Genomic DNA, 20,885 nt, shown 5'->3' with positions numbered 1-20,885 from the left:
ATATTTTAGATTAAATATTAATGTAACTGTATTGTATATATGTCTTTCAAATGTATAACAACATTTTAAAAAACTAAGCACTATTAACTCACTTTGAAAATAAATCTTTAATTAATGGAAATATAGTAAATTACATTATTTTTTAGCTTTAAATTAAAAAATAAATCAACACCTAAAGAAAAACATATATTATTATGCATTATTAATCACTAAAAGTGATGTACAGAATAAAAAATAATTTAGTTATGTTTTAGTAAAAATATTGTTCCATTCATTAAATTCAAATTCGAAATAGGGTATTAACATATTATGTAAGAGAATAATAATAACTAGTAAGACTCGGAAGATGGAAGTGTGGGTGTTTATGGGTGAATGCAGGCCATTAATATCATTCCTGCTCAGACTCCCTTTGCTAATCTCTTGCCAGACTCGGAATCTAAAATCACCAGTACAATTCGGGCCTAGATAAGATTTAAACACAATATCACTCTCCAGGTATCTCATCAACTTCAACGATTGCCAGAAAATTGCTAATTATTTTGGGCTGCCCAAAAATCTGGGTATCTACTGCATTGTGGTGACACTTTGGATCATGTCTCCAGATGCTATTATCCAGTTTCCTAAATTATTATTAGCTTTTCTGCAAAACTCACTATTTGAGAAAACTGAAAACTGAGAACACATTTCTCTAATTTTAACTTTACATTTTGAAATCGTATCCATTTTTTTTTTCCCTTTTATTTTTTATTTGGGAGAATTCATACAGCATACAAAAAGGCAATAATACAGCAAAGGAATTAGCAACATCACGGCATAATATGATATAAATAGTTTAGTGGACATTGAATCAAATTAATATTTATCACAAAGCCGAAATTTTCACAAGTCCAGAGTCTTAAATTAGTGTCACATAAATATTGTTGATGTGTGTCGTCTCCCTAATCTGATCCACAAAGGCGCACCACTATATTCCCTAGCCCAGAGTTTCCCATAACCTGTGAACTTTCTCAAGAGATCCAGATCTGAGTGCGTACCAATATTCTGATTCTTTATTTTTTGCATTTTAAGGCACCACTGCTCACACGAAGGGACCAGCTCAGATCACTAATTTTGCAAAATTGGCGATCTGGTTACCAATGCACATATGAACAATCTTTATTTCCAACCAAAAATAAATATTTATATCTGGAGAGTATCCAAGGAGCGCAGTATAACTATCTATATCATGCTATAACCCTAAAGGGCGTGAGCAATGAGACTGGATTTCTGCCCAAAAAGAGGTTATTCGTGGACAACTCTTGACAATATGAGCCCAATTGGTTCTGTTCTCTGCTGAACACCTATAGCATCTATCAGATAGATGGGGGTTAATTCTGTGCAGAAATGCTGGAGTCCTATAAAGTAACCACTTTGCATAAAACTGCATCCTGTGGAAACTAGCCCCTTTTAATAATGAAAAATTAAGCATATTTAATGTATTCCACGTCTCCTCTGAGACTAGAAGACCTTCCTTTGACTGCCACCTATTTCTCACCTTTAGATACAGGGCCTCATTACGAGTCTGGCAGTCACAAGACCGCCAGACTCGTGGATGGCGATTGGATCGCCTTCAGAGCGGCATTCCGACTGCCACATTACAACTCGTGCTATGCCATGCCACCAGATTCATGCTAGTCTGGCTGATGAAGGGTGATACCCTGAAACCGGTCGCAGGATGCTTGTTTCTGGTCCAGGGAGGACCTGGTTTGGCAGTTCGGGATGGACTGTTCCCATGGGAAACAGAGTCAAGGCTGATTTGCATATGGCCGGGTCAATATTGGAATGGCATGGCAAGTAAAAAAAACTGATGGATTAAACTTAGATCTGTGATTGGGGGTGAATGCATGATTTGTTCTGCATTCCATCCATCATCTGTTTTTACGTTACAACTGTGGTGGTTGGGCCACCAGGGAACCGCCGACTCTGCCAGGATCAGAGGTCCTAGCGTTGGTCCTAATCCACCAGGGCAGCGCTGCAAGCATGACTGCCTTGGGGATTACAACCCTCTTCTCTGCCAGCGGTTTCAAGGGAGTACCACCACCATGAAAATGCTAGCAGAGAACGGGTGCAGGGGGCCCCAGGGGTGGTTCCATCGCAATGTTCACTGTCTGTTCGTGCACCCTGCGCTCTACAGCATTGCTGCCAGCTCAGTTATGAGCCTGAGGCAATGCTGTTTCCTACTAGGCCAGTGACCTAGCGGGAAACCCCTAATGGCGCCGGCAGGGAGATAGTTCATATGGCGGAAACCTCCCCGTTGGAAGTTCGGCAGACAGTGTAAGCTGTCCGCAGAACTCAATCGTCCCCATAGTGTATTAACCTTCTGATACCTCAAAATACCTACCCAAGAACTGATGGATCTACGAGTGGTGGTTTCCATCCAGCCTTTAACAAAATATGGGACAGCTTAGAGTTGGCTAATGTCTAAATTACTTCAAAAATGTTTTATACAAACAAAAGACTGTTGCATCCATATACTAAAATATCTGACATGTTTGGGGGATTTTGTAAGGCACAGAAAATCGACAATCTTATACTCCTGAAAAATCAGATTAATAAAAAAGTTGTGTACACTAATCCTACCAAGAATTTAAAAAAATATATATGAACAATGTGCAAAATTAACAAAGTAATACAATTTCAGATCAGGCAAGGCAAAACCACCTTCCTTTAGAGTTCTATAGAGCACCTCAATAGCCAGTCTAGGCATCTTATTCATCTGTATAAAGGTCAAGAACATACCCTCAATTTCTTTAAAAAACATCATTTCAAGGGTGCATGGAACTGCTGAATATGAGAAAATGCACAGAAGCAGAAGTGACATTCTAATTAAAGCTACCCAGCCCATTACTGAAAGTGGTAAATCGATCAAACTAGAAAAAAAGTGCTTTGATCTTGTGAATCAGAGGGACAAAGTTCAGAACAAATAGATAATCCACATTTACCAGGACATATATTCCTATGTATCTTTTAGGGCGGTGATTTACCAAGGGGTGGAATTCTATTAGTAAAGTGTCTAGTGCACAATTACTTAATAAGATTTCTGTTTTCAGCTTATTTATTTTATATCCACCCAAGTCTTGAAATATTTTAAAAACCTGGTTTACATTTCCCTTCTCTGGCTTTAAAAACAGCACTATATCATCTGCATACAATTAAATAGGAGTCATTCCACTTATTGGGGATTTGATAATTTGATCAGTGAGTATTGCTATGGCTAAAGGCTCTATAAATAACGAAAAAAGAAAAGGCGACAAAGGACATCCTTGCCGCGTGCTCCTAACAATGGCACAAGACCCTATATTATAAGAAATAATGACAATCTAAGCTGTAGCCCCAATATACTAATGTGATGTGCTGTGAATCAGTTGCTCAGGGAACCCAAACTCACGTAGAATAGCAAAATGACTGACCCAGGACACAAGGTCAAATGCATTTTCTGTGTCTAATAAAAAACCCTGGGCAGAAACCCGGTTTTGTGAAAAATAGTCCAGAGCCTCAATTAAGATATCAGTATTAGAGAAACGTTGCCTCCCATTAATAAAACCACACTGGTCTGGATCTATTATAGATCACAGCACTTTAACAACCCGATTAGCCAACACTTTTGTAATGATTTTATAATCCTCATTTAGCAGGCTAATAGGTCTATAGGAGTTAACATCCTCTATTTTTTATCTTTTTTCATGAAAAGCTAACCACGACCCAAGTGCCGAAAGAAGCCGGGACCTCTCTTGCCTCTAATATATGATTGACAAGTCTTATCAATGCAGGATTTAAGGCTGGTGCGAATTTCTTAAAAAACACAGCCGTGAGTCCCTGTCCACCACACTCTTTCCGACTGGGAAATGACTTCACTACCTCCTCTATCTCTTAAAGGAAAACTGTGGTTAGGAGAGCCTGTGCTTGGATAACACCACGCTTTGGGGAGAGAGAGCTGAGACAGAAAACTTTGAAGTCGATTGATGGTTACCTGTTGTTGTACAACATAAAGAGCTTTTTTCCTGTGCCTAAGAAACTTCTCAAAAATCTGGACAGGCTCTGTCAGCCTTTTTCATTATCAAATAGGGAGGTAACCTTGTTCCGCATCTGACGCTCACGCATCTGCCAAGCTAAATATTACCCAGGCATAGTCGCTCTCCTCATACACCCTTTGAAGATAGGTGGCATTTGCTGCTTAGCCACACTCCTATCCATTAAATTATAATCAAGTTAAATATCAAATTCTCAAAGGAAATAAGAGCACCCTTACCTGGAACATGAAAAACCTCATTCAGCAGAGCTTCATTTATGGGAGCAGAACCTACATTGCTCATGTTATGAGACCAGCTCTGACAAATGGCTTTCAGAAGAAGTGTCTGGGCTCTAGTAGACTGTAACGTTAGGTTGGGAAGCTCAAATATGCACTCTGTTACTGGAACATGAGATCTCTTGGCCCTGAAATAAAACAAAAAATAAAATGTTTGGAAATGCTGACAAAATATGAAAAAAGACACCATGATGTTCATGATAATAAAAAATATTTTACTTAACCGTGCCTGTTGGGCTGAACTTGTGACTTATAGAACTCCCATGCTGGTGACCACATTTAGAAGTTCTTTCTAGTGGGGCATGGGAACATCATCATTGTCACAAGACTCAACTCTGGGGTAAAAGGGTAGAAAACATCTTAACACAAATATTCTACTCCATTGGCCGATGACCAGTGAGCACCTTAGAAGTCTGTGGCTAACACATTCAATTGCTATAGGTTTTTTACATAGCCATTTAGACGGGCCTGTAGTCACCTGAGAACAGTTTATACTTCAACGCTCTATTGAGTGCGAGTTACATAAGTGGTTGTGATAGAAGTCTTAGGATAAGTGTTGGGAGTCTGACAGGCGACAGAAGAACTGTGTAGTTAGTAGGGCTGGGGGAATAGTAGCAAGTGTGTGGGGTATTATTTTTGGCGCTGAAGAGTAACACGCATAATTTCTTTATAGTTTTTTTTTATCCAAAGCACTGTCCAAGAACAGCAAACAATACAAGGAAGTGAAATGCCGAACAAACTAATCTGGCCACAGTTAAGTAGTAGATCGGGCAGAGAGTAAATGGCCTTTCAATAGATATTTTAAAGAGGACAAAGTAAGCAATATGAACATTAGAGGAGGTTTATTTCACAGCAAGGCAGGCAATAGTTCAAAAGAGAGTAAACCCCATTGAGCTAAAGGACGTCAAGAGGGAAGAGGCATAATGTAGGGGACAGGTGGAAGGATAAAGTAGGATCAGTAAGAATAAATAATACTTAGTAAGCAAAATTTGAATGGAATGGAAAAAGGAAACCAGTATACTGTTACAAGTTAGAAGCAAAAGAGCGAGGAAAATGAGAAAGCAAAAGTAAAATGCAATCATCTTATATAGACTGCGGATGAGTAGAGAGATTTGTAGTCAAGTTCTAATACACAGAAAAGCAATATTTGAGAAGAGACAGAACAAGAGCGAGAAGTAGGAGCTTCAGAGCAGAAAAGTTAATTCAAGGTTTAATAATGCGGACATTGAAGAACTGAAAACGTCGAGATCTGCAACAGCAGCAACCTCAGGGGCAAAGTTGAGGGCTGAATTAAAAAAAATTGCAAGCAGAGACGTAGAAGGGAGAAAAAAAGCTAGAGGTAGCACAGGATACGAGGAATGAATAGGAAACACAGAATTTAAGTCTTGCTCAGACTTAGGGGCCGATTAAAACTTTGGCGGGCACATCGCCAGCCCGCAGCAGTTGAGAAAAGCTTGCAAAGATGGCAGCATCTCCCCCGCCACATTACGACTCTTCTACGGGGCTGGCAGTGTGTGGGCGGTGCAGTCATGGCGGCGGCAGGCTTCAGCTCTAGAAAAGAGCCGGAAGGCAATGACGGCCATACTGCGGTGCCTCGAGCCAGACAGGAGCATTGTGTCTTTGCATTACGTTTTGCAAGTGACAGTTCACACACCTGATCCGCCGGCATTGGGGGGCAAAAATTGAGTGAGAGTCACATTCCATAAGGGCATAATCACCCTTGAGCAGTTACCTTCAGCTCATTACCTGCCTTGCTGCTGACTATCACATGGCGGTATCCCCACTAAGAAAAGGTTGGCGGAAAGGTAGGTCATGATCAGCCCAGCAGATAATATGCCTGGGCTGCCACTGCCTCTCCTGCCACCGCTCCGGAAGCAGGAGTATCAGCGGTGGCAGCAAGACTGCGGCGGTCTTGACCCCCTGTTGCAGTTTTCTTCATAATCTGGCAGTCAGACTGGCAGGGACATGGCAGGTGAACTGCCATAAAGCAGCGGCAGTTCATCCCAACCCACCAAAGTCGTAATCAGGCCTTGAGTTTTAGAACAATTTGTGGTCATTTAGTCTTGTACAGCAGAGACACAATAAGAGAAGTGAGCGAAGATCAACAGAGAAAGAAAAAAAAGAAAAGGATTTGGTAGCCATGAGCATAAAAGGCTCCAAGAGAAAACAAAGACTCATTCCAGAAGACAGAAAACCTGATCAAAGAGGTAAGGGGGAAAGCCAGAAAAGGACCAAACCTGAGATGAAAGCAGCAAAAAATTTCAAGAATGATTAAAACAGCATAAGGAAATGAAAATGAAGAACTAAATCGGAGACAAACAGGAGACATGTAATGAACAGGATGGAAACAGGATAGTGAAGCTTGTGAACATGGTCAATAGCTAACAGCTGTGAAAGAACAAGATGGTGGAGGAATTTGAAAAGGAAAAAAAGGAAAAAAGTAGGTCTGAAGTATGCAAAGTTGTGACGGTTGAATGACAAATTTATTTTTACAAAAACCACAACAAAATAAACATTAACAAAGAGAAAATGAGGGCGTCAATCCAGAAATATTGGCTTTGGCAATGCTTGTTTTATTGTACTGTGTACAGAGTCTCGACTCAGACAGTTAGAGAAGGGACAGTGGATACATGAATGACCCTGAAAGGATGTCTGGAACGGTAGATTTTCATATGAACCAGTGAGCGGCTCACTTGTATGAAGGTATCGCCAGAGAAGCCCTTGAAAACACGTCCTACCTGAATGTACATCATCTTTTAATTTCATCTATGCGCTGAAGCTAATTGTGATTAAATGACAGCCCTTGGCTGTGCCAGATCGGTTTAATTCTCATTAAATTATTTAGTGAAAAATTAGTACAGTACAACAGGCCTGCTTTTACTTTATCACAGTTAAAGCACCCGTTAGTGCTTGTCGGGAAGCAGGCACAGAAAAGTCTCTGGTTACCGGCAGATTGTCATTGCAGGGCCATGAAAGGCCCTGGGCTCAAATTCAAAAGGCAGTATTCCTCAGATAGCATCTGCCTTCCTGAGAATGAAACAGAAGAGCTGTGCTTTGGAAGTGGCTTGCCCATCTCTACTATTCACGAATACAGCATCAACAAGCAGTGATGAGGGAGGAGGCGTGGGAATGGGTCTGGCAGTGAAGCGAGAGGGGCTTGGGGGATAAGCAAGCAACACCAGGACAATAATTAAAAAAAACCCTCTCCCTTTGAAGTCAGAGAAAGAAAAGTAAACAGTGTCTGACATTTGACCTCATTGTTTGAATGCACAGCAGCTGTGCCGAAAACAGACATCTGAGTGAGTGAAAATGCTAGCGCTTGTGTGAAGTTCTCCTGACCAAAGAAAAAAGTCATTCCTAAAATGGGAGCAGCGGATGGACAGTAGCATTTGGTCCATGCTCTCGGGGGGGCTAAACACAGGAAGAGGCATGATGCATGTATGCCATGGACAAATGGGGAGAAAGAATGAGTGTGACGATGGAGTCAGCAAATAGGTAGCCTATGGGCAGGCTGAAGCCCACATATTGAATTCAATAGTCTCTTCGAGTCAGAACATGTACTGTCTAAACCGAGACCTAAAATTACTGTTAATGAGCGAAAAGGTAGGTCTTCAGTAATTTGCAAAATTGAAGCAAGTTGATGAAGAAGGCTATTCCACAAGGAAGCTGTGAGTACAGAAAAGGCTTGTCTGCCAATTCAATACTTTTTTTAAACAGAGGATGTTAAGTGCCAAAGAGTGAGAAGGTCTGAGATTGATTATGGGTTTTAAAAAAGTGAATAGTGTGGTCATGTAGTTGTCGGAGCCTATCAGAAATAGTGCTGTATGACAGAAACAAAGTGCTTTGAAAATGATGCATTTGGAAAGTGGTAACCAATGTGAGCTAAGGGGTAATAAGGATACGGAAGCAGAATTGGGAACAGTTGTGCTGTGGCATTTTGCACGAGTTGCAGTTTGTGAGCCACTAAAGAGGAATGACCAGTAAATAAAGAGCCATAATAGTCTAGCCTACCTAGTGCTAAGCATTGGACCAATATTTTTCGGGAATGAAGAACCAAAAGAGGTGATCTTCCCGAGTACTTTCAGCATAAATTGCAGGTGAATGTGAATGCAGAAAACAATCTGGTTTCAAAGTTTTTGTTCCAAAGTCAGAAATCCTTTATTTGTAAGAAATACATTCTTATAGAAACATTATAAACACATCATTTGACATACATGATTAGAAATACCATAAAATTAATACATAACAATTAAATCTAAGCCACCAGCATTTATCATCAACCTGAAATAAATACAAGCAGCATAAAAGAACGAGTTACTTACCTTCGGTAACGACTTTTCTGGTGGATACATTAGCTACCTGTGGATTCCTCACCTAATGAATACTCCCATGGCGCCAGCATTCGACGGAAATCTTCTTCCTAGTCTCTGCACGTAGACGAGGACGTCACTCTAGCCCACGCGACGCCGTCTGACGTCATACAGGCAATAAGAGGTCCTCGACGACGTGCCGACGTCAGTACCAACATTTTTTACGTGCATGAGAACAACCACCCAATGCAATGAAAGAGCAAGGCAACATCCCATAACCTTGTAAAATACACAATATTGCAATGAATAGCTGTAAATTTAATATAACGAACAAATATATGCAAATCATGTATGTACACAAAGATATATATATATATATATATATATATATATATATATATACAGATAAATATACACAAGTATCCATATATACAACATCTATTGCAACCTTGAAGACCAAGAGGAGCGCACTCAAGGGTTACTTGGTAAGACCAGAAAGGCAACGGGGAGGCGGGTGGGACTGTGAGGAATCCACAGGTAGCTAATGTATCCACCAGAAAAGTCGTTACCGAAGGTAAGTAACTCGTTCTTCTGATGGATACAACTACCTGTGGATTCCTCACCTAATGAATAGAGTCCCAAAGCAGTACCACGCCCGGTGGCGGGTGCCTAAATGGTCAAACCAAGAAATCCTGCAGCACTGACCGTGCAAAATGGCCGTCCCTTCTGACCTCAGAGTCCAAACAGTAATGTTTCGCAAAAGTGTGAAGGGACGACCAAGTTGCGGCCTTGCAGATGTCAACCACAGGAACACCTCTGGCCAAGGCCGAAGTGGCCGACTTAGCTCTGGTGGAATGAGCTCTAATGCCCTCAGGAGGGTCCTTCTTTGCCAAAGAGTAACAGATTTTAATGCAAAGAAACACCCACCTGGAGAGTGTTCTCTTGTGGACTGCCTTTCCTCTCCTCTTGCCCACGTACCCGATGAACAGCTGATCCTCCAGCCTGAAATCCTTTGTTCTATCAATAAAGAAGCTCACCGCACGCCCTCTTGGGGTCCAGACGGTGCAGTCTTTCTTCCTCTTTAGAAGGATGAGGCGGAGGATAGAACGTGGACAAAGTAATTGTCTGAGCCAAATGGAAGGGTGAAACAACCTTCGGGAGGAAAGCAGCCTTGGTCCTCAACACCACCTTATCCCCATAAAAAGTTGTATAAGGGGGCTTTACCGATAAGGCTTGCAACTCACTCACTCTCCTTGCAGATGTTATAGCTACCAGAAAAACTGTTTTTATAACCAAATACCTTAAGGGGCAAGAATGCATAGGCTCGAAAGGGGACCCCATAAGGAAAGTCAGGACCAAGGACAAATCCCATTGCGGCATAACAAATGGTTTTGGAGGATATTTATTTAGAAGACCTTTCAAGAATCTGATAACAATAGGGGATTTAAATAATGGTTGGTCTGGAAGACAAATGAAGGCTGACAAGGCCGACAAATAACCCTTAATGGTAGCCACTGCACAACCTTTCTGCGCTAGAGACAGAGCAAAAGACAAAACGTCCGATAGATGAGCATGTAAGGGATCAATCTGCCTCTCTCCACACCACGCAACAAATTTAGAACACCTATTAGCGTAGATAGATTTAGTGGAGTGTCGCCTGGCCGCTAATATAACATCCACTACATCAGGAGGGAGAGAGAAGGAACTCAGGTTGCCCCGTTCAATCTCCAGGCATGTAGGTGCAGACTCTGGAGGTTGGGGTGTAAAACCTGCCCCTGCGAGAGGAGGTCTGCCCTGAAAGGGAGACGGAGCGGAGGGCACATTGAGAGTTGGAGAAGGTCGGAGTACCACACCCTCCTTGGCCAATCCGGAGCTATTAAGATGACTAGCGCCCGGCCTTGGCGAATCTTCCTCAATACTCGAGGAATCAAGGGTATGGGAGGAAACGCATAAAGCAACTGGCCGCACCAGGTTATTTGAAACGCGTCCCCCAACGCTCCCTGCATCGGATACTGGAGGATGCAGAATAACGGACAATGCGCGTTCTCCAGAGTGGCAAACAGATCTACCCGAGGAAACCCCCACCTTTGGAAGATCAAACGGGCTTGATCTGGATGGAGACGCCACTCGTGGTCTGCCGAGAATTGGCGACTGAGACCGTCCGCACGTACATTCAAGACCCCGGCCAGATGATTTGCTACCAAGCAAATGTGATGGTCCTTTGCCCAGGACCATAGTCGAAGAGCTTCTCTGCAGAGAAGGTACGACCCTACTCCTCCCTGTTTGTTTATGTACCACATCGTGGTAGTATTGTCCGTCAGGACCTGTACCGACTGACCACGAAGGGAAGGGAGGAAGGCCTTGAGAGCCAGACGTACAGCCCGTAACTCCAACAGATTGATATGAAACATCTGCTCCTCTGGAGACCAAAGACCTTTGATCTCCAGATCCCCCAGATGAGCTCCCCACCCTAGAGTGGAAGCATCCGTTATGACCGTGGCCACTGGTGGCGACTGCGCGAACGGCTTTCCTTGTGAAAGATTGTTGCTCGCAATCCACCACTTCAAGTCCACAGCAGCATCTCTGGAGATCTTGACAGCACCTTCTAGATCTCCTTTGTGTTGAGACCACTGCCTTCGGAGGCACCACTGAAGAGCCCTCATGTGCCAGCGAGCATGCGTGACCAACAGAATGCAGGAGGCAAACAGACCGAGCAGACGAAGGACCTTGAGGACTGGAACTACCGCTCCATTTCGAAACATTGGAACCAATTCCTGAATATCTTGAATCTGCTGAGGCGGAGGAAAGGCTCGACTCAATGTTGTATCCAGTACTGCCCCTATGAACAGGAGGCACTGAGAGGGCTCCAGGTGAGATTTGGGCTTGTTCACCGAAAAACCCAGGTCGAACAACAACTGAGTCGTTGACTGCAGATGATGCGACACAAGCTCCGGCGACTTGGCTTTGATCAACCAGTCGTCCAAGTAAGGGAATACTGCTATCCCCTTCCTTCTGAGCTCTGCCGCAACCACCGACATCACCTTCGTGAAGACTCGAGGTGCTGAAGTAAGACCAAACGGAAGGACCGCAAACTGATAGTGCTGCGATCCCACCATAAACCGGAGATACTTCCTGTGTGACTTGAGTATCGGGATATGAAAGTAAGCATCCTGCAAGTCGACAGACCCCATCCAATCTTCCTTGTTCAACGCCAAAAGCACCTGAGCTAGGGTCAGCATCTTGAACTTTTCCTGTTTGAGGAACCAATTCAAGATCCTCAGGTCCAGGATTGGTCTCAACCGACCATCCTTCTTGGGAATCAGGAAATACCTTGAGTAACAACCTCGACCCCTTTCCTGCTCTGGGACCAACTCTACCGCGCCCTTTGAAAGGAGGACTTGTACCTCCTGTTCTAGCAACAGGAGGTGTTCTTCTGAACAATAAGATGGGCGGGGTGGGATGAGGGGCGGGAACTCCCGAAAGGGAAGGGTGTAGCCTTTTCCCACAATACTGAGAACCCAAGTGTCCGTTGTAATAGTCTTCCACTTGCGGAGAAAATGCTGTAATCTTCCCCCTACAGGAGAGGAGTGAGTGGGAAATGGTGCAAGCCTAAGGCTGCTTTCCCTGCTGCACCCCTCCAGAGGACGAGGAAGAGGCAGAGTGCTGCTGAGAGGCTCCTCTGGTGCGGGCTCTCCCTCTCCCTCTAAAAGATCTATAGGGATGGGAAGAGGCAGGTTGCTGGAATCTCCCCCGAAAGGAAGAGGAGGAAGAGCCACGCCCGAATCCCCGAAACCTCCTGAAAATCCTGGAAGAGGCAGAGGAAGAAGGAGCTTGGAGTCCTAACGATTTGGCTGTGGCCCTGCTCTCCTTAAAACATTCCAAGGCCGAATCTGCCTTGGCGCCAAACAGCTTGTCCCCATCAAAAGGGAGAACTAATAGGGTTGACTGCACATCCGCAGAAAACCCCGAATTACGGAGCCAGGCCTGTCTCCTTGCCACCACAGTCGTGCCCATTGCTCTGGCCACCGAGTCGGTCGTGTCCAGCCCAGACTGAATAATCTGGGTCGCGGCAGCCTGGGCATCTGAAACAACATCCAAAAGACCCTGGGGAAGATCCGTAAATGATGAGGAAATGTCATCCATAAGAGCATGAATATATCTCCCCAGGATACAAGTTGCGTTGGTGGCCTTCAACGCCAGACTGCAGGACGAAAATATTTTCTTGGACTGCGCATCCAGTTTCTTCGAGTCCCTGTCCCCAGGCACCGTCGGGAAAGAACCAGGCGCTGATTTGGATGAACAGGAGGCCTGCACCACCAAGCTCTCCGGTGTAGGGTGCCTAGAAAGAAAGCCAGGGTCAGTTGGTGCAGCTCGATACCTCCTGGCTACGGCTCTATGAACCGCTGGGGAAGATACTGGTCTCTTCCACACCTCTAGCACCGGATCCAGCAAAGCGTCATTAAACGGCAATAGAGGCTCTGCCGCAGCTGAGGCCGGATGAAGCACCTCTGTCAGAAGGTTCTGTTTTGTCTCTGCCACCGGCAAAGGCAGGTCCAGAAAACTAGCTGCCTTCCGTACCACTGCGTGAAAGGAAGCAGCCTCCTCCGTGTATTCCCCTGGAGACGAAAGATCCCACTCCGGGGAAGTGTCCAGCCCACTGGCTGTATCTAGACCATGCAGTCCATCACCCGAATCCTCTAGTTCTCCTTCTTCCAGGACTCGTTGGTACTCCTGCTCCTCTAATAAACGGAGAGCACGTCTCCTCGAATGAAGCCTCTGCTCGATACGCGGAGTCGACAATGCCTCCGCCGAAGCCGAAGATCGGCGCCGATCTTCAGAAGCCACTGACGCCGCGTCCGGTGCCACAGGTAACTTCGGCGCCGATGAAAGAGCACTCGGAGCGGATGGATCCACCGGAGTCACAGGACGAAATCCCGACGACGGAATGGAAATCTCCGGGACCAATCCCTGCGAAGCCACCGGAGTGGCCACCGGAGCCGAGCCCACGTTCCCAAAAGGGAGAAAGGGCATAAAGGGTGCCGGCCGTAGAGGCGCAGGATCACCCAATGAAAAGGCCAAAGGGCCAGCCGGAGCACCCCCTGGAGCCATCTGTTGGAAGATGGTATACATCGCATTTAGGAATGCGGTACTATCGGCTCCAGGGGTGGGAAAAGCCGGATACTGGGGTGCCTGTATCGAAGGCCACCCCGACGCCGGCCTCGACGTCTGCGACGCCGGAGACAAAACCAGAGGCTGCACCACTTCAATCACCGACGCCTGTCCAGGTGAAGTCGGTGACGCCGGAGAGGGCAACGGCGTCGATGGATGCGGCGTGACCGTGGGACTGACCTCCCAAGTCCTCCGGCGCCGATCCGAAGACCTGGAACGAGTCTCCTTGCTTGAATGGCGCCGTGATTCTCTACGGCGCCGGGAGTCTTGGTGACGCCGATGCCTTGGCAAAGAAGACTTCTTATGATGTTTTTCTTTCTTCGACTTCGCCATAAACAACTTCGCCTCACGTTCCTTGAGGGCCTTTGGATTCATATGCTGGCATGAATCGCAAGTCGAGACGTCGTGGTCGGAGCTTAAACACCAAAGGCAGTCGGAGTGAGGATCCGTAACTGACATCTTGCCCCCACACTCACGATAAGGCTTAAAACCCGACTTTCTCTGCGACATTATTACTGCAGCGAAGGACTACGCAGCAAAAAATACACTGTAACCACGAAAGTAACAGTTGCTCCCTCGAAGATAACCGTTTCGAATGCACGGAAAAAAGGGAACTGAGGTCGGCACGTCGTCGAGGACCTCTTATTGCCTGTATGACGTCAGACGGCGTCGCGTGGGCTAGAGTGACGTCCTCGTCGACGTGCAGAGACTAGGAAGAAGATTTCCGTTGAATGCTGGCGCCATGGGAGTATTCATTAGGTGAGGAATCCACAGGTAGTTGTATCCATCAGAATGTTCAGTTTCTCAATCGAAGGCATTAAAGGCACATTATCACATACCTATTAAAAAACATTTGAGATATAATTAATTACCCAAGGCACACAACTCATTTAGCCAGGTAAAATATTATAAAGTGCAATATGCAAGGCCATGCTATCTCAATTCCCATGGTTTTGTTCCTAACATGACCAACACTAGCCTTCCTGATAAGAACATAACTTAGTAAAAGTTCACAGCACGTTATTATACCTATTAATAACTTTTAAAAGTTGCTGAATTCCCAGGGCATACAACTCGTTTTTGCAGGGTAAAACGTTAAAGTGCAAAATGCAGGGCCAAACTATCGCAAACCCCAAGGTCCCATTCAGTCTACTCTCTGACATGGTCGACACTCGCCTATCTAAAAGAAGCAAACCTCAGTAGAAGGCCACGACCCGTTATTGCATACCTATTAAGAGCAATTGGAAGGGGTGAATAAATTACCCAGGGTAAGCAGCTCATTTAGCCAACTAAACCAATAAAAAGTGCAGCATAGAAACCAACTCCATTATCACATACCTATTAGCCGCATTTGGAAAAGGTACCAGATTTCCAAAGACATGCATCTCATTTTGCCAACCAACTTTATAAAGTGCAGTATGCAAAACAGCTATCACAAACCCTGGTATCCCAGTTAATTAACCTCCTGACATGGTCGGAGTCGGCCTATCTGATAAGAATAAGTCACTACCAACCTGGGAGGACAGATCCTATCCTCGGTCTAAATCACTTAGCAAGAGAGTTCAGAATAAGAGGTTACAATTGTCCGCAAGAACTGACCAGTAACAATAGCTACATCCGGGAACCTGAGGCCACATATCAGATTAAGACCCTCATCTGGTGGCCGAATCCCATATTTTATAAAAACAGGACGGAGAATCTTCCTTCTCTTCTCAAGGAAGAATAATAAGAAAACTGATTTCTGAAAGGTAAGTCGGAAATGACGATCACGTCCAGGTTGCAGGCAGATTCAAATGGAATGAGTGGAATGCCAAAAGAACTGGGCCACCAGTGAGAAGACAATAGATCCCATTGGTGAAAACTAATCATTGTGCAAATATCTGTGCCTCAAGAGAGAGCCTTTATCTTGAAAACGATTTGGGTGTCATCAGCATATACAAAAAACGACAAACTAAAAGGTGCTACCCGATAGGCAAGGAGAGAAACAAAGGTTAAAAAGAGTGGGATTGAGGGGAAGATCCCAGAGGGATGGCGCATGTGACAGATTTAAAAGTGGAGCATGAATTGTCCAAAGAAATAGCTTGTGTGCGTCTACTCAGAAAGGAGCTGAACCAGCTCAGGACTTTGTCCCCAGTCCCCAACTCTATCATGCTCGTAAACATGATGTCATGGACAGGAATGTCCATAGCAAAAGTGAGACCCATGCTTGGGCAGGAGTGTCAGGAGCTGAGACGACTGGATGATGGGCAGAGTAACAGGACCTGGCCCAGAGCTTTCAGACAGGAAGCTGCCTAGGTCTCATTCATCCACCGTGAAGATGTCCTGGAAGGCAGAGAGAAAGTGCTTTAGGTCGAACCCTTTGCGCTGGTGCAGATTCCCCAGGCTTTCACAGTCCAGGGAGCATGTGTAGTTCTTTCATCAGAGCACTGGAGAAGACCAGAAAGGCTGGCAGTGTGTAATGTTGGGCTCTAAGAACCGGATAAGGCCAGGTGGCAGGAGGCAGTAGCTGCAGTGACAAAATCCAATCAAAGATCCTTAGTGCTGTCCTGGAGAGAAGAGGTTCCTGCTTTAAGAAGGGTTCATTGGTCATGATCTTAGACATACCACACAGATTGACAGTTGGTGTGTTTCCCACGTCAGTGACTCCTTGATTCTGAAACAAACACACTGCTGAGAGCAGACATACTTGTTACACACCACGTCATATTCTGTGAGTCAAGACTATGTAAGAAAGAAGTATGCATTTATTGGTCTTCCTAATGAGATGATCACCAAACTCTTGACCCATCTATGCAGTCTGTTCCAGAGGGACACTTATAACTGCCTTGTTTGCTTTATGCAAAGATACCACATACAGGTACTTTGAACTGGAACACCAAATTAAGCACGAGGATATAATTTCTATATTTCTTCCCTGTAACTCAAGTCAGTTTATATGGGACCTCCAATGGACCTCACACAGATCCATAAACTTGGTGCATCTGGCAGGTGGGCGGACGTACAGAATCCTCCACACAGCAATACAATTTTCATTCCACAACAGGTTGGGAGATGAGCATGCTCCATCGTTTTACCATCTGGGCCACTTTGTAACTTTTCTTTTCTTCTTACAAAAAGCTCTGGAAGCCATAAGCATGGGCTATTACCACAGTCCAAATTGAACACTACCAAAGGTATCACAGGTGCCTCACAAGACGGATAGCTGGGGTGTGGGAAGATCATTTACTAGGTCCTGAGGAGCACCTAACATATATGTGGCACCTTAACAGTCAATGGAATTACAGGCAGGAATGCCTGACGTCTTTACAGTGACAATGGGAGTAGGCGGTGTGCCCAGGCAGAATGATCACAATTGAAGTCCAAACCCAAGAGTCTTCGCTAAAAAAAAAAAGTCCTCTGATTATCGGGCTGAGTTCGACTTCGGCAAGTACACATAGAATGATTGTGTACGGGTATAGGTTGAGTCATATTTAATAATTTCTCAATGAAAGTCCAGTTAATAAGGTGTGATCATGGACAAGAGGAGATACATAGAAAAAATAAGCTAAAGTGGTATATAAGACATCTGGTATTGCACAAGTAGTTTGGTGTGCAGGAGATGTAAATTGTGCAACTTTCACTGCCCGAGTTCTTTGTGACACAAAAGGCTACTGGCACAAAAGAGATGTCCTTGATGACACCTTGGCTAAAATGTCCCAGGAGAATGAAATAATCTATAGTGTTTAAAGCTGCTAACGAGTACAATAATACGAATATCCCTCTACTTCTAACATCTGTTTGTAGCCACATGTCATCTACATCTGCTAGACTCAACCAATTCTGCCTTGTAAAGGCTGGGCAACCATGTAACAGCTGCTTATTCTAGTGATGTCACCAGTAAAAATACATTGCTACCAGTCTACAGAGTTCCTGGGTTATTTTCATTCAATCACAGGTCCTAGAAGACAGGTATCACATGTGCAAGTTTAAATGCATTCAGGACTAACCCTGTTGTGAGGCAGCAGTTTCAGCTGTGAGGTTCAAACTGTACAGTGGTCCCCAACCTTTTGACTTATATTTTATCATTACTGGAGCCTGGGGACCCCCAATGAATCTTTATTGGAAACTGGGGACCCTCCACTGAGTTATTACTGAAAGCTGGGACCTAATTTGTTAATGGTATTTAATTTTCTAACCAGTTGCGGACTCCATGATGAGGCTTCGCTGACCCCCAAGGGTCCCCGGACCACAGGTTGGGAACCAGACTTTCAAACCCTATTAGAGCACCCTGGGGGCAACCATTGCAAGTGTCTGCTGTCACTGTGAAGGTAACTACGAATTGTTATAGGTCCACCCATAGTTTTCCTTGCACCACCCACCTACATCTGAACTCATGGCTGTTAATTTTTATCACCAGATCCAAAACAAATGCATTTGCTAATCTGCTCCAGACTAAGAAAGAAAGGAGGTGGAATCCTTATGGAAAAAGAAGCCAACTAAACAGGTCAGTTGTACTGCGAGATCTATGAACTCAGGGCTACTGCTTGGGCACCACTTGGATGCCCAGGAGATGCCCATGCCAATTAGTTAAACATGCTCTTCGAGATGAGGACTTAATTGGTTTAAGGCTAATGAAGCACTCAGGGCCGCTCCTTTATTAAGGTGAGGGAGCATCGACCAACTAACTAAATTGCCCCCAGAGATGAAAAATAAAATGGTAATAATGTTCATTTATTACCATTTTATTTTTCAATGACCCCGTCCCGAGCTGAGTGTCAGGGCAGGTGCAGGGCCGCTGCTGACTGGCAGCAGCAAAGAGCAGTGATGGGCAAGGCACTTTAAGTTTAAAGTGTGCATGTCTCTTTGGTCGGCCGTCTTGCAACAGCCAGCCAGACACACGCATTTTAAACCTCTCTAACCCAGCTGGCTAAGACAGCTGGGTTAGAGAAAGCACAGGCCTCCATTGCTTTTAGGAGCGCTGAGAGAGCCAGCGCTATCCAATCCTGGCGCTGCTCTCATGCTGTTTGACAGCATGAGAGCAGCGCCAGGATTGATAAAGGGAGTTGAATAGAGCCTCAGAGTGCAGAAGAGGACCGGAGCACAAGGATGTGTCGTCGTGCAGGCTGCAGCAAGGAAGGTATGTTGTTTTTTATTTTATTTCCACCCATTTGCCCGACCCGCCTCTCTCAGAGTTGCAAGCCGCCACTGCTTCGCTGCTTTGTTTCACAAGTGCTTCCAATGGTCTGCTCTTTCAACAATTAAATGTTTTTAAGCATAAATTCAAGATATTTTCCTATTTTGTCAGACAACCTTTGCAGCAAAAGATGAGACATTTATTATCTCAGAAACTGCATAAGTTTTACTCAGCAGAGAAAGAACCACCACTTTGAGCCATTGAAAATTCATATGGACAGTGTCCTCAGGCTTTGCCACCACAAAGCTTGTCTAAAGAGGCGTTTATCCATAATAAGCCACCTCTTTTTCTGGGGGAAGTGGTATCATTGGATCCTCTAGAATGTTGGCATCACCAGTTAAGGGAAGAGTTAGTCATCTGGTTAAAGACTATACAGTGGAGTTCCTGTTAACCCATTCAGCATAGAAGAATATGCATTAACACCTGTCCTAAATTGTGAGAAAGCAATCTCCCTTTAATGGGAACTTCACCATCTGTCTGTACCCTAGTGATCAAGTGTGGAGATTACACGCAGCTCTTTTGCAAAAGGGACTGCCATGGAAAGGTTCATATGAAGACACAAAGTTAGACTACTACAACGTGCCTCACCGTTACGCATTCCCCAATAATGATGATTGTCTTAGTCGAGAGGACAGTAAAAAATGAGCAGGTTGAACATGATGCTGACTGCTCTGAATTCGAGCAAGAGAATGTATTATGGGGATATGCTGGACATGTCAATCAAATCACCTTGCATGTGTTCATAAAGTGGACTATGCAAAAGGAATGATCTTCAGTACTTCATAACTGGCTAATCTCTTTACAATCTAAAAGGAAGCACAATAATTGCATTGACTGCTTCTCTTTCTGCCCAAACAATCAGCTTCCCTTGTCACATCCATTCTTGGTATAGCAATAGCACACCTCTAGGGCACCGTCTGACTCGTGACACTGCCTTCTAACTCTCTCTGCCCAACCCCTCCCACCTCACCATTTGTCCTGGTTGCTCTATAAAGGCATCGGCCCTACAGCGTACTTTCCAGTTAGACCCATGGCTTCAGATTCCAAGGAGATGCCTGGCTTCAGGTAGACATGGTTTCAGGGTAAGGGAAAAGGTACACTGTGGTACATGGCTGGTCGTACAACAATTTTCTCAAATTTGATTTCATACCGTGATATTCCACGCTAAGGGTTTCAAACTAACATACAGAAACCTCAAAAATTAATTACATGTCCCATCCAAAACATTACAACTTACAATTTTGTAAAATAATGAGAAGTTATTTTTTATTTAGCAAATTAAATGCAACATTCTAAAAAAAGAAAACAAGCCAACTGCACAGGGAACTGAAACAAACTGATGTCATAATGCACCTGCCTATATCTATGCCAACACAATATGCCCATTTAAGGAAATAAAAAAACACAAAGTCTGAATGTCGTGGAATTGTTTTGTATCATACACCTTTACAATTTGAAAGATAGTACCGCTTGAAAAGATCAAACAATCTAGGAAGGTCAACATTATAGCAGGGAGAGTTTGATTTAATCTGAGGCAGAAGGAAAATTATCTGTTTCTTTAAAACCAAGTTCATGAACCCCAGGGAGCTCCGGAAAACCAAACACTGAAACTTATATCTAGTGGCCCAAAATAAACAACTTTTTTTTTTATTAACAAGAGCTGTTTGTGTTTTCTGTTTAAATCAAAACAACTTGCTTTTCTTGAAGCAAATAGGATGTCAAAGCAATTTCTGTGATTTCCATTTCCTAAGGTCTTCTTTTGCAACTTTGCTTTGCACATTTCTTGATTGTGTTTACTTTATGTTGTTTAGCCTTGTTTTCCTTTCTTCTGTAATGTACACTCTTGTTTGGTTTCTAAAATGTTTAGCCTAGATTTTCCATTTCCTTG

The 20,885-nt window shown here is 44.3% G+C and overlaps 1 protein-coding gene across 3 annotated transcripts in view; it reads right to left on the bottom strand.

Moving 5' to 3' along the window:
• Positions 1-20,885, bottom strand: part of VPS13B (vacuolar protein sorting 13 homolog B) — a 2,423,697-nt gene that overhangs the window by 1,873,471 nt on the left and 529,341 nt on the right. For all 3 annotated transcript variants that reach the window (XM_069220546.1, XM_069220545.1, XM_069220547.1), the window contains exon 17: positions 4,289-4,473. In XM_069220546.1, coding sequence (XP_069076647.1) covers positions 4,289-4,473 — 185 coding nt within the window. The remainder of the gene's footprint in view (positions 1-4,288; positions 4,474-20,885) is intronic.

This window comes from Pleurodeles waltl, chromosome 2_2, assembly GCF_031143425.1.
Source record: "Pleurodeles waltl isolate 20211129_DDA chromosome 2_2, aPleWal1.hap1.20221129, whole genome shotgun sequence".
NCBI classification, from domain to species: domain Eukaryota; kingdom Metazoa; phylum Chordata; class Amphibia; order Caudata; family Salamandridae; genus Pleurodeles; species Pleurodeles waltl.
Note: the sequence above shows the minus strand (reverse complement) of the source record. Positions and strands in the feature narration are given on the sequence as shown.